At 36.2% G+C, this 16,421-nt stretch overlaps 1 protein-coding gene across 1 annotated transcript; it reads left to right on the forward strand.

Moving 5' to 3' along the window:
* The first annotated feature begins 1,408 nt into the window (after nucleotides 1–1,408).
* On the forward strand, nucleotides 1,409–15,691 carry LOC139744061 (sialin-like). The gene is made up of 5 exons (XM_071654516.1): nucleotides 1,409–1,597; nucleotides 2,816–3,049; nucleotides 13,170–13,302; nucleotides 14,046–14,287; nucleotides 15,476–15,691. Exons 1-5 carry the CDS (start codon nucleotides 1,409–1,411, stop codon nucleotides 15,689–15,691), a joined length of 1,014 nt encoding a protein of 337 aa, XP_071510617.1.
* The last annotated feature ends 730 nt before the right edge of the window (nucleotides 15,692–16,421 follow it).

The raw sequence follows: 16,421 nt of genomic DNA on the forward strand, positions 1-16,421 counted from the left end.
CATTCAGGCGTAAACCTTAATCTACCTTAATCTTACGAAGGACATTGCAGCAATACACAAACAGAAGAACGTAGGTAATTAAACGTCTTGTTTTTGTGGACTTACTCGTGGAGGGGTCAAACATAGTAGCGTCCGTGGAACGATTATCTTGTGTTTGTTTTTTTGTTCGTACTCTGTCTTGTTTTATTCGAGCAGCACCCTGCATTGAAGCTGGCTGGAAACCTTTGAATATCGTAGCGTTCAGTTAGGGTTTAAAAATCTCTATGTATGTACATACGAGTTTGCTTTCTCTTCTAGTAAAAAATAAATTTTGCTAAAGAATATCACCGTGGGTAAGGATGTAAGTTGGTCCGTGGCTTCAGAATGTATGGGGAATATGGGGGTCATATATTTCAGTGTAAACACATCGTGTAGAAGACTCACAGTTGTTTATGCTTATATTCTTCATCATAAATCCCAATATATTCAAAGCAAAATGAAAAAGGCACACAGACACGGCCCAAAACTAACTAAATTCATGACTTCTTTTAAATTGAATGCAGCTAATTGAAACATGGTTGCCTATTCACGAAGTTGAATGACCGCCGTCGCCAGCTTGAGATGAATTTGAATGCTCATTGCTGAAATGCATGCTCCTCTCTTGAATTTGAATGCTCCGATAATGAATTCGAATGACCGGATTTTCCGGATCTTTTGCAAGACTCCACGTTATTTTGTTTGTTTGTTTTTTCGTGACTGGCCGTAATGTTCAAGTTTGTTTGATTTTAGTTTATTTTGCCGATAACGCCAGTGTATTTTAAGAAATATAAATTCTCAGTTGCAAAATACACCTCAAGAAGATTAAATGAGGAAAACACAAATCAAAGATATTTCATATTTATATCATACTGACAGAATCATTAAATAGACAATGTTTCTAATGCTAAGGTTTTTCGAACAATAGGAAAAGTATTCGCAAGTGGATAAAGCAGTTGTGGTTCTCATTATTTTAAAAAGTTGTCTTGATGAAATCAATGGCGTGATAAAAACATTTTGAAAAAAGATGAAAACTAGTTTTGTGTGTTTTAGTGTTCCATATTACAAGGTTTAACAAACATAACATTTTAACAAACGTAACATTAAAACATAAGGTTTCAATAAACATAATAAATTGAATGAGAAAATTTTCGAATACAACAAATAAGATAAAAATTAAGACGTGTGAAATATTGATTATCGACTTAAAAGGAATAGCGTTTTATCATTCGAGGATTAAACTCTCTCTGGATTTAAACAATTTTATTTTTCAATCCTCCTGGTGTGGGAAGCCTTGGGAGCGTAAAAATGTTGTCTGTATTGGCTTTTTATCTTTGTTGACTGTTCTGACTCTCTTATAGGACTCTGCTCTGTGCGAATGTATTTTGCCACGATGTCTTTCGTCGGTCTTACAGTGTTGTACTCCCTGCGCATCAATATGAGCGTTGTCATGACAATCATAGCAGAGACCAATCACGGTGAGGCTGCGCAGAATGACACCATAAACTCATCTGCGCACAATTCGTGTTCTGACTCTGCAATGGATGTGGAAGACGGCGTAAGGAACACTTCAACTTTACAGGTAAGAATCCGGGTAGGAACCACTTTTGTTGGCATTTTGTTTTAGTGTTGTATTTGGATGAATGAGATAATGAACAGGCAATTTATTACATGAATAAATGAATACAAATATTTGCAGTGTATACTGTGTCTTTGCACAATGTCTCTTATGATAGAAGTTATGCCATTTTTAAATATTCATGTCTTGAAAATTAAAATTACCCCGAAATGGTAAATTCTTATACCTGTATACGACGTAATAATATGAGCATATTGAAGAATACGCTGTTTTGTCTATAAACCCATAAACATAAAAGAGAAACATTAGTGGGTTTCAATACTGATCGATCAAGTCAGAATATAAAACAAAACAGTAAAAGAGGAAACCTACTGTAGAACTGATAGGTCATATTGCGTTAGTATATTCAACTCAATTAAATTCAATTCAACCAAGAAGGTAAATGTGATAAAATATGTAGAGGGCGACAAGTAATAAACATCCCTGTCAGAAAGAACAGTTGTGTTTACAGTGTGCTCACAGACTTGACTCTCTAAACACACTGTCGAACGATGGAACTTCTGTTTGCAGAAGGAATCTCAATACCATTTATGTTACTTTTAGGAAACAAATTGAAATCACATAAAAAGCCCCGACATTAGCATACTAGTAAGAGATTTGATACCGGAAATGTTTTCACCAAATGCAAACTGGCGTGAAAACATAATGTAATCCTGGCCTTATACAAGGCTCCGTATCGAAAGTGATATTATCTTGTCTGTTTTCTTCCACATAATGTATAATATTATTTCTACATTGCTTTCGGTCGGTCATGCCATATACAACTATGGACCTAATGGTAGATTCTTGGGGCCTAGGAGCATAATCGTGGAGGCCCTGTGGCATAGTGCGTAGGAATCCTGACTTTCAATCAGACATGTCAGAGGTCCCGAGTTCGAATCCCGCCATGTGCTTACGTCCTTAAGAGAAGATATTTGCCCCCCCCCCCCCCAGATGTCCCTCTAAACTTAGTTGCATAAATGGACACTTGAAAAAAATCTTAGAGAATACTAATGTCAGAGAGTCCCCTCTGGTACAGCAGCGGAAACACTGAAGAGGCTACCCGGGGGATACCCTGACAGAGCCGGGATAATTGAGACCATGTGGTTATCATCACATTTACAATATGAATGCTGTTCTTTACTACTCAATAACTGGACTTTCAACGTGCACCCAACACAGCAAGCCAAATTTCAATGGAGCAGCCACCTACAAGAACTCCTTCTCGGTGCCTACTTCATTGGCCAGACCATCGGCATGATACCTTCCGGATGGCTCTCCGATCGCTTCGGGGGAAAGTGGTTGATGGGAGTCGGTGCGGGTGTGTCAGCTCTCATGAACCTCGCCGCTCCGCTGGCAGTGGAAGTCAGCGTGCCCTTATTTTTCGTCACCAGGCTTGTGTCTGGACTCGCTGAGGTGAATTAAAGTTAAGTTCAAGTGAGTTCGGCGTCATGTTTTAAAGTTGACATCTGTGAATGGAGTAATATCAGACGTAAAAAATGATAGGGGTTCCTGTGACCATTAGAATTGGACAAAAAATATGGAATTCAAGAGTTGATAGTGATATTCGGTCACATGAACACACGCATATATGAGAAGTAAACAGGCGATGACGTCATCTTTATGACAAGTATCCAATTGGTTTGTCATTAAAGAGGAAATCGAATTAAAAAAAAATTCAAAAGAAGGAAAAATATTTCATATAGAATGATACTAAAATGACATAAATCGGATAAAAAATAAGGAAGATATGACATTTTGAAATATTTCAATTTTTTTCGGAAAACATTTCTTGACCAGTCCTTATGAATATTCAAATCAGCAAGTTGACGATGTTAAGCTCTCACAATTTCTTATTCATTGCAGTCAGACCGCAATGCGGCTGTTAATGAGCTCAAATCAAAAATTTATCTTACGCGCAGGTTTTTGCGCATGTCCTTTTCAGCACCCGAGATTTTGCGAGATATTCAGAGACGAAGTGCATGGTCGACGAGATTCACTTATTGACGACATGAAGATCTACTATCCGTGACTAATTGACATGGTTTGTGAATCTTTGAAATAAATCACACCTTTTAATGCTTACATTATAAAAAATAAACTTATGATAACATAATTCTTATCTCTGCATTATATCGATATTTTCAAAACGACCCTGAGACAAATTATAACAAGGCTTTCTATTTACTTGCAACCCGACCCGTTCATAGCTTGAATCACCACATTAATGACTGTAAACGTTCTAGAGATACTTGCTATAACAGCACAGTAAGAACTGAATTGGTCCATCACCTAGAAACCTATAAAAATTGAAAGTCTCGTCGAGTAAAAACCATAGTGTAGCAATTTAAGATACATGAATGATCATGCGCTCCCAGGGTATGATTAGATAAATGACTCAGCGATGTATACAGTGGATTAATATGGAACAATTATTCTAATACAAAATAGAAAGCCCCAAAGAACTGATCATGTGTGCAAGTATGTGCTAGATCTTTTATTATTGATTTATATGCTATTCATTAATGCACATTACTCTATCTACATGTAGTTGTGTAAACAAAATCCAAACCAAAGTTGAGCTGCGCTGTCGATCAGAGTGGAGTGTTGTTCTTGTTGTTTACGTGGAGATCTTAGTTGCAGTTGCCTGATCCCGAGCGCGTATAATATACATTGTGCGCGCACACACACACACACCGTAGGATCCTACACTGTCATCTACACACAGTGTATTACTGTTATGTACACTTGTACAGTACACGTTTGCTGTCATTCCGCGAAGTTCATTCAACTCTCCACCACTCTCTACTCAGAGGGAATTAACCAATCAGGTACGCGCATTCGCGGCAAACTGAAATCTTGTCATATTCGTCAGAAATTAACTGTACGACACAATGATTTATCCTGCAGCCTGACCCGTTCATAGAATCAGTCCACATGAAATTATTATATTTTCATGGAATGATATATTCCCTTTCATTTCATACCTCTTCCATTTTGCTCCACGTTTATTCCATTGGTCTAGTGTACCACCCAAAAAAAAGTGAAAAATATGCAAATTTTATGTTTTATAAATCCCTTGTTAAGTATATTTAATATGTCATAATCTTTAAAGTGGTCGAAGTTCATCAAAGTACAACTCTTGAGCTTTTTATCGATGTATAAATCATGTAGATTGCTCGTGTCGTTTAGTTTTACAGACACTCTAAAAATGTGGTCTCCCATCTTATTACATAATCATGTGTGCGAGGTCCATGCATACGCGTACGATAAATGCGAAGGCTTTTCAGGGCGTTGCGGTCTGACTGATTACACATGCAGAAATGACAAAAATCTCGTATTTTAATCTGTCTTAAAACCACCCAAGATAGAAAAGAACAAATATCAACCCATAAAAATCTTCGTACGGGAACATGTTGGTTTTTTTTCTTGTAGGCCCTATTAGCTAAAACGAACAATTCAACATGAGTTGTTTCCTGGTTGCGTATTTTTTATTTACACCACTGCTCCGCCACAATATAAAAAAAAATCCCAAAGAAACGGCTCGCGCCCTAAGACTACGAGTATAGGGACTCTACCTCAGACAAATTGTGTTCGCATAGGGCCTACTTCTTAATGACAATGACCACCGTTCTCGGCATCACCTCGCTTTGGCACGGTGTGTTAGGGTTTGGTCTGTTATTCAGAAGGTATGGTGTCACGGTGGTTCGACTCCCAATTGGGGTCTAGCTCAACATCTTGTTTTCATTTTTGCTCTTAATTTCTAAAGTATATGTAACGGTTTATTCCGTCAGGCTCAAGGCTTGAGAGAATAATAAAGTCAAAGACTTGATAGCCGTTTCTTTCGTATTTCTGGGAATTGTGGCGGAGCAGTGGTGTAAATAAAAAATACGCTTCCTGGTTGTACCCTTCAGACGTATTCCAGCTGGTTCTTAAAAGTTCAAGATGGATTATATCTTCAAGTTACCTAAGAGGTGCAGAATAACTTTTATCAAACATGTGAAACAGGGTGACAGAAGCTGAAATAGAATCCGGTACCAACGTGACCAATATGAAAATTTGTAGGTGAGATACAGACGCTGACAGTTTACAAGTCCCATTGGTTTGAGCGTTTAGCTATAATAAAAATTAGATTTTTTTTCTTGATTATTTGGTAAATACAGCTACCATCCCTCCATCCCCCCCCCCAAAAAAAAAAAAAAAAAAAACTCATGTTTGGGTTAATGCAACACATCAGCTCTATATTGTCATTATCATCATCATTAGAAGTAGTAGGCCTATATAGTAGTAGTAGCAGCAGCAGTAGTAGTAGTAGTAGTAGAAGTATTAGTAACAGTAGGCCCTACTGGTACTAGTAGTAATGGTCTAATTGAAATAAAAACTTATTTTTGGTAATTTTTTTTTGCCAAATAATTGAGCGTGGTTAGGGCTTGTAACTATAATGCAAATCATGTGACTATTTTGCAGAATAGATGCATCCTACCTCCCCACCCCCCGAAAAAGTCACCACGGCTGTATTAGTGCAACAAAACATATTATTATTAGTAGTAGTAGTAGTGGTAGTAGTAGTAGTAGTAGTAGTAGTAGTAGTAGTTGTTGTTGTTGTTGTTGTTGTAGAGTAGTAGTAGTAGTAGTAGTAGAGTAGTAGTAGAAGTAGTAGTAGTAGTAATAATAATGATAATAATAATAGCAGTAGTAGCAGTATAGTAGTACTTGATGTTGTATTTTGTTATGTCACCATCGGAATTTAATAAAGACTTTGCAAACGTCAACACGGGACTATAGTTCTATAGGTCAATTTAATCACTTAAAATTGCACATGAACTATACTTTACTGTGCTGATATTTCATCGTTTCTCTGTCCAGACGACCTCATTTCCCGCGGCCAACACTCTAATCACCAAATGGGCACCGGAAAACGAAAGAACCAAAATAACCCTCTTCATTACGTCAGGTAATAAGGTTATGATTTTTTTAATGTTTTTGATTTCTTTTTTTCAATCTGACACGTTGACAAGACACTGCACGAAAAAATCCCTAAATTGTAACGATTTAATTATGTTGTGGTGCCTCAAAATTGTTGAATCTAGCTGTCTTTAAAAGCTAAAATCGAGAAATGGGCTACGCGTAATTTTTTTAACATTTCAAAATTTAATAAGTCTATCATCAGATTAAACAACATCATATTACACATTTCCAGTAATACCTCTCTTCAACCATAACAAGTAATATTCTTGAAGTTATGATAAGAAATATTCCTTATTTCTTTGGTTTTGCTGCTTTAATCACAAAAGGTCTTAATCTAACAAGAATGGAGTTAGCTCGTTTTGCGGTTAAACTCTTCACTTTGTTGATGATGTTGGAATGGATTGAAATGAAAACAACAGTACGCGTGCGGAAGATTAAAACGTGAGACTGTCACTTGTAAGACATCCATAAACAACAAACACATCAAAAAGTCACTAAGTTGATTAAGGATTCTTAAATGCTTTGTTATATCAAACCTGACTACTGAACACAAGGATATCATAAAATAGATCCGGTCACTACCAAAATTGTCACCTTTCAAAGCTTTTGAACAATCAGTTTTCAATTGCACGTTTTGCTGTAATTTGATTTCTACACAATATCAGGGGTATACTGGTTCCATACGAAAACAAGGTAAGAGTATCCAAGTTTGCCCTATAGGCAATGTCTATTTTTAATTTTTATTGTTCCACGTCTCTACACTACATTGTTCCACATTTCGACAGAAATCAGGGGTATACTGTTATCGTATATGAACAAGGTAATACACAAGTTTACCCTGAATGTAATACCTGTAGTGTCAATTAGTGGCCTATCGACGTCTAATGAAATTGTTGGGTGTATTCTGACCTATGACCAGTCATTGTTTTGTCTTTATTTTTCCTGTTTGTATGTGTTACATCGGAAGAGAGTTGAAAAAAATAGATTTCCTTTCGGTAGCACTTTGAGTTCAAGGTCGCCATTCACATCAGAGATTGGATTGTGAAGTATTCTCTATCCTTTCTCCAATTTGTACATCAAAAAGTCACTAAGTTGATTAAGGATTCTTAAATGCTTTATTATATCAAACCTGACTACTGAACACAAGGATATCAAAAAATAGATCCGGTCACTACCAAAATTGTCACCTTTCAAAGCTTTTGAACAATCAGTTTTCAATTGCACGTTTTGCTGTAATTTGATTTCTACACAATATCAGGGGTATACTGGTTCCATACGAAAACAAGGTAAGAGTATCCAAGTTTGCCCTATAGGCAATGTCTATTTTTTATTTTTATTGTTCCACGTCTCTACACTACATTGTTCCACATTTCGACAGAAATCAGGGGTATACTGTTATCGTATATGAACAAGGTAATACACAAGTTTACCCTGAAGGTAATACCTGTAGTGTCAATTAGTGGCCTATCGACGTCTAATGAAATTGTTGGGTGTATTCTGACCTATGACCAGTCATTGTTTTGTCTTTATTTTTCCTGTTTGTATGTGTTACATCGGAAGAGAGTTGAAAAAAATAGATTTCCTTTCGGTAGCACTTTGAGTTCAAGGTCGCCATTCACATCAGAGATTGGATTGTGAAGTATTCTCTATCCTTTCTCCAATTTGTACATAACTTAATATGTAAGTTGCTTTCTTGCTTTACTCTCTTAAAAAAAATCGAGTGAAAATATTCACTCTTAAAGGAGTGAATTCAAAAAAGAGTGAATTTAGAGTGAGATTGAAGTGAATTTTGAGTGAAAATGTTCAGTTTCACTCGTTTTAGAGTGACCTCAGGGATCACTCCAAAATCTTCGAGTGATCCTTGAGGTCACTCCAAAATGAGTGAAAATAAACATTTTCACTCAAAATTCACTCCAATTTCACTCTAAATTCACTCTTTTTTGAATTCACTCCTTTAAAAGGGAATATTTTCACTCGATTTTTTTTAGAGAGTATGATATTGCGTATGTTGCAGAACAAGTCTCTTGCATATTACTTGCCTGACGAATAATGCGTACCTATTTCATCCTTCATTTATTGCTGTATTTGAGGTCGTAGTAGTAAACAATGAGTGTTCACATATAATGGTGAAAAAGTCAAAGATAATTGATATAAAACGAGACGTTTATACTTTAAACCATGCCACTACAGCCTCCAAGTATAACTATTATTTTAGCCCCAAAGCAACTTTTATCATTTCAGTCATAATGTCTATAAACTTCCAACATACTTCAGATTAATCATAACGATGTTGCTTTAAATTTTATTTAATGGTTAGAAAAAAGCTGGAGGTGTACGGCTGTAATATCTTTCAATGATTATTGTACTTTTTAAAAGCAAGGTATTTAAAGCGTTATTCCGTTCAGTTAAAGTCCCCCGCAGCAAATAGCCATGTGAACCCATTGAATGCATATGACGTCATGAATAATCAGTGAAAATAGGACAAATAATTTTGCTCAACACAAGTGTGAATTCAAACTTATGAATAGTTATGAGTGCTACCTTTCTAGAGCTAGATGGGAACGGTTGAAATAGCGATGTCACAATAGTACAACAATATTAAAAATATTGAAAGTGAATATTAAAAAAAGATTCATTGCTCTCAGACATCCAAAGAACAGTTGGCAAGGCTCTTCAAGAAAATAAGGAAACTAGATCACTGTATGAAATATGTCGAGGGAATGATTTGTACCTTTGAATACATATAGGACGAAATTATCTTTTTGTTTTTATTCTGATATATTTTGTGAACTGTTTTTTAACAGTTTTTTTTTCTGAAATGCAAGTTAGTGTATAAGGGAAAGTTATAATGTTCATAGTTATTTACTTCTCTGCTTATTCCCGTCTTCCAGGATCTGCAGTTGGCTGTGCTTGTGGACTTACCTTTTCGGGACTTATTTGTTCGAAACTAGGATGGACTTCTTCCTTTTACATTTTAGGTACGGGAACCATGTACATGATGTAGATGTCGGCAGCAAAAACGAAACAAAGCAAAACAAAGAACACAATCACGTGTGTTGATACTCGAGTTTTGAAGCTTGTAGTAAAAGACCACAAGTAAGTGCAAAATGTTCGATACTGAGTAAATTGTTTTGTTGATTTGAGAATGGACTGAATGACGGTGAAAGGTGAGAAATCTGCGGATACGGATTAAAATCTGATTTTGAACCCTTCTTTTAATCTCTTCCCTCTGTCCTCCCCGTCCAGTTTCTACCCTCTAAACCCATCTTTGGTTTTTCTCTCCAATTTGCTCGAAATAGTATTAAGTACGAAACTGGGATGTACACGTATTTACTCTTTTAACAATGTTCGTTAAACTTGTTTTGCACTGCTATCGTGATCATGCTTGACAGAACAAAATCGCTTGAGCGAACAAACATGCGACTATACAACGAGCAATGTCACAGCATGGGATGAATGGGGTATCCATTCGTCAAGAGTACCGGAACTGACTTGCACTTTGAAGTGGCCTTTCAAAACGTTCCCTCGAAACTACCGCAGATGATATTATGGTAATCTGCATTACTGCATTTGTTTCAAAACTTGTTTGATATTCTCACTCCCGATAGGCCCCTACTTTAGTCTTAAAACTTTGGTAAAAATAGCATGGAGATTCGATAAAAGACCATGACACTTAGTAACAAAAGGATACGATTCTCGATGGACGTCTCTATACACACAAAAAGGCAGACAACGAAAATACACGCAAACACATGCACACACATATATTGGCATATGATGTGTTTATTGCAAAACAAGCTAACTCCGTTCCTGTTAAATTGAGATATTTGTGACTAAAGCTGCTAAAAAGAAACAAAGAAAATAATAAAAAATACGGGTTAACTAGTATATCTAATCATGACTTCTAGAATATTCCTTGTTATGCTATAAATGATATTTTACTTGAACGTTGAGACGCTTTGTTTTGCTCTATCTGATGATGGTTTTTCTTTGAAATGTTAAATATGGAGCTTAGCTCATTTTGCAATAAAACTCTTCAAAATACAGTATAGACGTAATTAACGTGTCATATTGATGTAAGTAAGGTTATGCATGTGCGTTTATATAGGTCCTATATGTTTTTCCTGCCTCTTTACAGGGTCACTCTCGCTGATCTGGGCTATACTTTGGTGCATTACCATTTCTGAAGAGCCTTTGTATCATCCTTGGATATCAAGCCGAGAACAAGACCTTATCGAGAGTCAGAGGTGTCGCAAAAGCGAAAAAGTGAGTTGACGCTTTCTGCCTAAAATCTGTTGAAAACATCTCGATAAGAGACCATGAGAGAAATTTATCTAGAAACTAACAAAAACTGACGATGACACACCCCTGCATACTTTCGTTTCTTAAACTGGAAACCATTGTAATGTATCCTTCTGTGATTCCATTTTATTTTCTTAAATATTTTAAAGATTCTTGTGAGTACTTATACTCATTACATAAGCTCTTTTTTATCGAATATTTGTGTGATGCTTTGATGTTACTTCAAGTATGATTTTCTGTTAAAATGTATAAATTACTCAGGCTAAGCTGAAATGAACAACATTTTCATCTGCAAAACGAAATCATGGTAACAACTATTCAGTCAGGAATTTTACATTGCTGGACGCCAATAACAACAGTATCCTGTCAAGTTGTAACATTGGATTGTAATAATTACCGTGTCAGAAGCTCTTGAAATAGAATAATGTATCATCTGCGACTTAGAAATCTGTCCATAATTTATTGGTATTCCATGCTGTTTTCATTACCATCAGCATCATAGTCATTACCATTGCAATGACAATGATAATGAGGGTAGACGACAAAAGAATTGGATTAATTTCTATCAAAACTATTAATATAATCAATACCAAGAATGTCAGATTTATAGTAATCAAATCATTCTCATCATTAAAGGATGAGGTTTTTCATGCTCCAAAGGTTAGAGGTCTATCTCCATATATCCAGCGACAAAGTCCTCTTGGCTAAATTAGTGAATTCCACTTTGTTTCTTCTTCTTTCTTTTTTTTTTCTCTCTCTCAAACCTCTATAGGAGTCCTCAATACCTTTAAGGGCAATATTAACGTCATGGAGAACAGCAGCATTTAACATCGCCATGGTAACTATATCTGGATTCGTGGTCTTGACATTTATGATAAACATTCCGCTTTTCCTGAGACACGTTCTCCGATTCAACGCATTTAATGTAAGTATCGAATGATAATATCATATTATGACGATAACGCCTAGCTTACAACTTGCCTTAATTGGCTAAATTCTATCAGGGGCTACGGTACTACTGTATGTATTAACGTCACGATGTAATGATGAATTCTTCCGTGAAATACATACATCACTTTGTTCTGAAAAAGAAGTTATGTTTTCTGCAGACATTTTTCTGTCATAATGAAACAAAGAACAGAAACTAACTTACCAATTCATCCCACCGAAGGAAAGTTTGGACTTTACGCTAGAGTACATTTATCTAGCTGATAAACTGCTCCTTGAAGGTAAAGGGAAAAAAGTATGAGATTTTTGGGTGTAAGATTAAATGAGAGTTTAAAGGGAACCCAAACCCAAAGAGCAAATATGGATTGAGTGAAAGCACCAATATTAGTAGAACACATAAGTGAAAGTTTGAGGAAAATCAGACAATCGATGCAAAAGTTATGAATCTTCAAAATTTTGGTGTTGAAACCGCTGGATGAGGAGACTACTTGAGTTTATGACACCATGTGTGGACAACAATTATAAAGAAAATATAAAGAAAATTCAACATGCTTTCACTTTTTCTAGCATAATGAAAGAGCATTTGACTTACTGCTTTCAGAAAGCAGGGGGAATAATTGCCACCCTTCACATATGTCAGTATCGAGTTGATAGAATGTGTAATTTTCATGAAAAATTAAGTTTTGTGGAATTCCTTTTTTATTTTCTTTGTATTGGGACACATAACGCCATACCCTCTAGTCGTCTCCTCACCCAGCGGTTCCAACACCAAAACTTTAAAAATTCATAACTAATTCGCATCGATTGTCCGATTTTCCTCAAACTTTCACTAATGATTATTATGTTCTACTAATGTTGCTGCTTTCACTCAATCCACATTTCTCTTTGGGTGTTGGTTTCCTTTAGTGGAAGGGTAAAATAGAAGGACGAGCAGTACAAACTTACGTTAGAACACCTTGTTTAGTGGATGAACTGCACCTCGAACATTAAAAGAGATTTATTTCGGTACAATAAATGAAGAGATTTATCACAAAACTAGCTAACCGCGTTCATTTTAAGTTGAGATATTTACGATTAAAGCTCCTAAAAAACCCCAAAGAATAATAACAAAAGAGTTGGGGACATTTTTTTTTTTTTATTTCAAATTCAAGAATATTCCTTGTTATGTTACAGATGAGGTATCACGGATAGTGACTGAAAGCTTTCATTTTACGATTATTTACTTAAAATACAAAAGCGAGTTGTCCATTTTACGATGAAACTCTTCAAATATTTCGTACTAAAAAATTACGGACATCCTCTCACCGTCTTTCCGCAGATTGGTCTACTGGGGGCACTACCTTACTACGTCTTTGGTATCTCCATGGTAGCAGCAGCATGCCTATCTGACCACATCCTCCATAAGAAATATCTCACAAAAACGACAACGAGGAAGCTTATGACCAACACCGGTATATTCCTTTTCATTATTTTCATTTTATATATTACATAATACAGACATTCACTTTAATTTCTTGTCCATTTCCGTCATCGCTGTAGTCTCGTTACGAAATGAAGAGTTTTATTGCAAAATAGGCTAAGCGCCATTTTCAAAACATTTCAAATTTAGTCCAGCATCAGATAGAGCAAAATAAAACCTTTCCAGTAATACCTCACTTGTAACATGACAAGAAATATTGTAGAAGTTATGACTAAAAGTAATCTGTATTTCCTCATTATTTTCCTTGTTTTGTAACAGCTTTAATCACAAATATCTCAACTTGACAAGAATGGAGTTAGCTCGTTTGGCGATAAAACTCTTCAAATTGTGTTGTTAATGTATATAGAACATCGCTGGTATTAAAGAAAAACTGCATATCTACTTATTTGTTTTTTTAGATATGCTACTCGTCTAATCCGGGTGGACCAGGCTTCACAAACAAAACAGAATGACACGGCAGCATGGACCCTCATTACATTTTGATAGTGCTTCTTTTTCTTTTTGCGTGATTTTTTGATGCTATTAAACAAGCTGACAAGCTCAGATGTCTTGGTATTAAAACATCCCTCATGATAATGTGCTTACATATCTTATAATATAATATCTCATATATATATATATATATATATATATATATATATATATACATAATCAAATCATATATCATATATCATATAAAACGGTGTGAACATCGATACCTATTTTCGTTTGCAGGAGCCGTGGTGGCAGCGATATCGCTAGCCGCCATGCCACATGTCGGATGCGACCACCGTTTTGTCGTGGCTCTGATGTCGACAGGCATGCTCGGCGTTGGGATCGCCTACTCTGGGTTCTTTGCAAACCCGTCGGACCTGGCTCCCCGCTTCGCCGGCACCGTGTTTGGGATCGGCAACTGTCTGGGAGTGGCAAGCGGCTTCGTTGGACCAGTGGTCATCGGTTTCATGACCGCGGATCAGGTAATGATGTCATCATCGTGTTTTGATTGTTGTTGTCGTTTTTTTTTTTAGTTCCTGAATGGAAAGTTGCTTTCTGATGAAAACAGAAATTAGTGAAGTAGAAGAGTGAAAACTTGAAAATTTTTGGAAAAAGCATACACACTGAAAAGATTATCAACTCCGGAAGATTAGAGAGTTTACAGACAAATCTGCAATTCATTACAGGTGAGTTAGTTAAACTTGATCAGCTCTCGATTCGATTTTTACTCAGAAATTCACAATTTTTTTTTTATTTCTTCCGAGAAGAAATTTCTTGAGTCCTGGAGAGCGTTTCATAAAATTTTTCAATCAGTGACAACTGTTTTGAGCTACTGAAATCCTTGCATGTGATTAGCTCAGAGCAAATTTGTCAGTGAAAATCACTGACAAAACACTGAATTGCCCCCCCCCCCCCCTTGGTATATAATTATGATAACTGTAATATACCGGCTTTTACGTCTTCATTGGCAGATTTAAGTTCTCTCTGTGTCAAAATATTTGAGGAAAATGAGGATTCGTGAATGTCTGTGTAGATACAGAAAGGATAGCGCTCAACAACTATACGTCACCCGCAGTTGCCAATTTGTGTTGATCTCTAAACCTTAAAAATTCATAATTTCCTTGTGTTCCTGATTTGTTCCCAAATTTTCACGAATCTAATTCTCAAATTTATGCGCTACTTTTTGAAAGGACTTGTTGTAGGCCCCTACTTATTCCTCCGTTTGTGTATGTATGTCTCTATGTTGGTATGTCTTTATGTATAACTCCATATCTTATTGTGTGTATAACGTATTTCTTAATACAGGAATAGTTGCTGTTGCTGTTTTAAATCAATCTGTACACCAAATCTTTTTATCTAAGAGGAGCCCACACTCTGCGAACTCTGTTTGTTTTTTTTTAGTGGGTCCCTCCATTGTTTTTTTTCACACAATGCGTACTGACAATTATTCCACTATCGTTACTTCATCAACCATTGTAATGTATCCTTACTGTAAGTTTTTAATTATTGTTTTCTTTGTACAAATGATAATGCATCATTTGTTTCACTGAAGAAAGTCAGATTTATGTTTATATATTATTTTATTGTGAAAAAAAACACGAAATAAATTGGAACTGAACTGAATCTTTCACTCATCTCACTCGTTTCACTCATCTCATTTATCCCTGTAGTCCGACCCAAAGGGTTGGGGGAAAGTGTTCTATATGACAGCGGGTCTCAGCCTCCTGGGAGCGCTCTGCTTCCAGCTGCTCGGCACCGGGAAGGTACAGGCGTGGGCGGTGACTGATGGGGACGAAGTCGAGAATGAAGTGAAGGCGGAGATAGAAAACAAACCTACCCTTACAGATCGCATGCTTACAAACAGTGACGAGAAAAATGCGATCTAGCTGGTATTACCGTATTATGCAAGCTTATCGCAGTCTGTGTGGACAAGAATATAAAGAAAATATAAGGAAAATGCAACATGAGATCACTTTTCCAGCATTATGAAGTAGCATTTAACTAACCGCTTTAGAAAGCAGGGGGAATAATTGTTACCCTTAACATAAGTCAGTATCAAGTTGATGGAATGTGTAACTTTCATGAAAAATGATTTTTTTTTTTTTGTGGAATTCCCTTTATATTTTCTTTATATCGTTGTCCGCACATACGTCATATCCTCTAGTCTCCTCATCCAGCGGTTCCAACACCAAAATGTTAAAAAATCATAAATTTTGCATCGATTGTCCAATTTTCCTCAAACTTTCACTGACATTTGACTGATGTGTTCTATTAATGTTGTCGCTTTCCAAAGTGATCTTTGGGTTTGGGTTCCCTTTAAATGTTGGATACGAATTACGTTATAAGAAAATTCAGAATTGCTTGGATCCGGGTTATCCCATTCCCATCAGGTATTGCATGAAAAATCCTAAGAAATGTCTATCATTTCTGATTTTTGCCCATATTCACTTCTTTACTAACCATAATTGATAAAAACAGAAATTGTTTCAGATGTAACAGTAGTCAATTGTGGTGTTCCCCAGGGAAGTTTTTAAGGGTAGATGCTATTCATTGTTTATTATGCGTGATTTTTGCTTGGAATAGTATCTGAAGCACGTTCTGCCATAATCTATGCTC

Source organism: Diadema antillarum, unplaced genomic scaffold (assembly GCF_040938485.1).
Source record: "Diadema antillarum isolate AM-2024a unplaced genomic scaffold, OU_Dant_1.0 seq00001133_RagTag, whole genome shotgun sequence".
NCBI lineage: Eukaryota > Metazoa > Echinodermata > Echinoidea > Diadematoida > Diadematidae > Diadema > Diadema antillarum.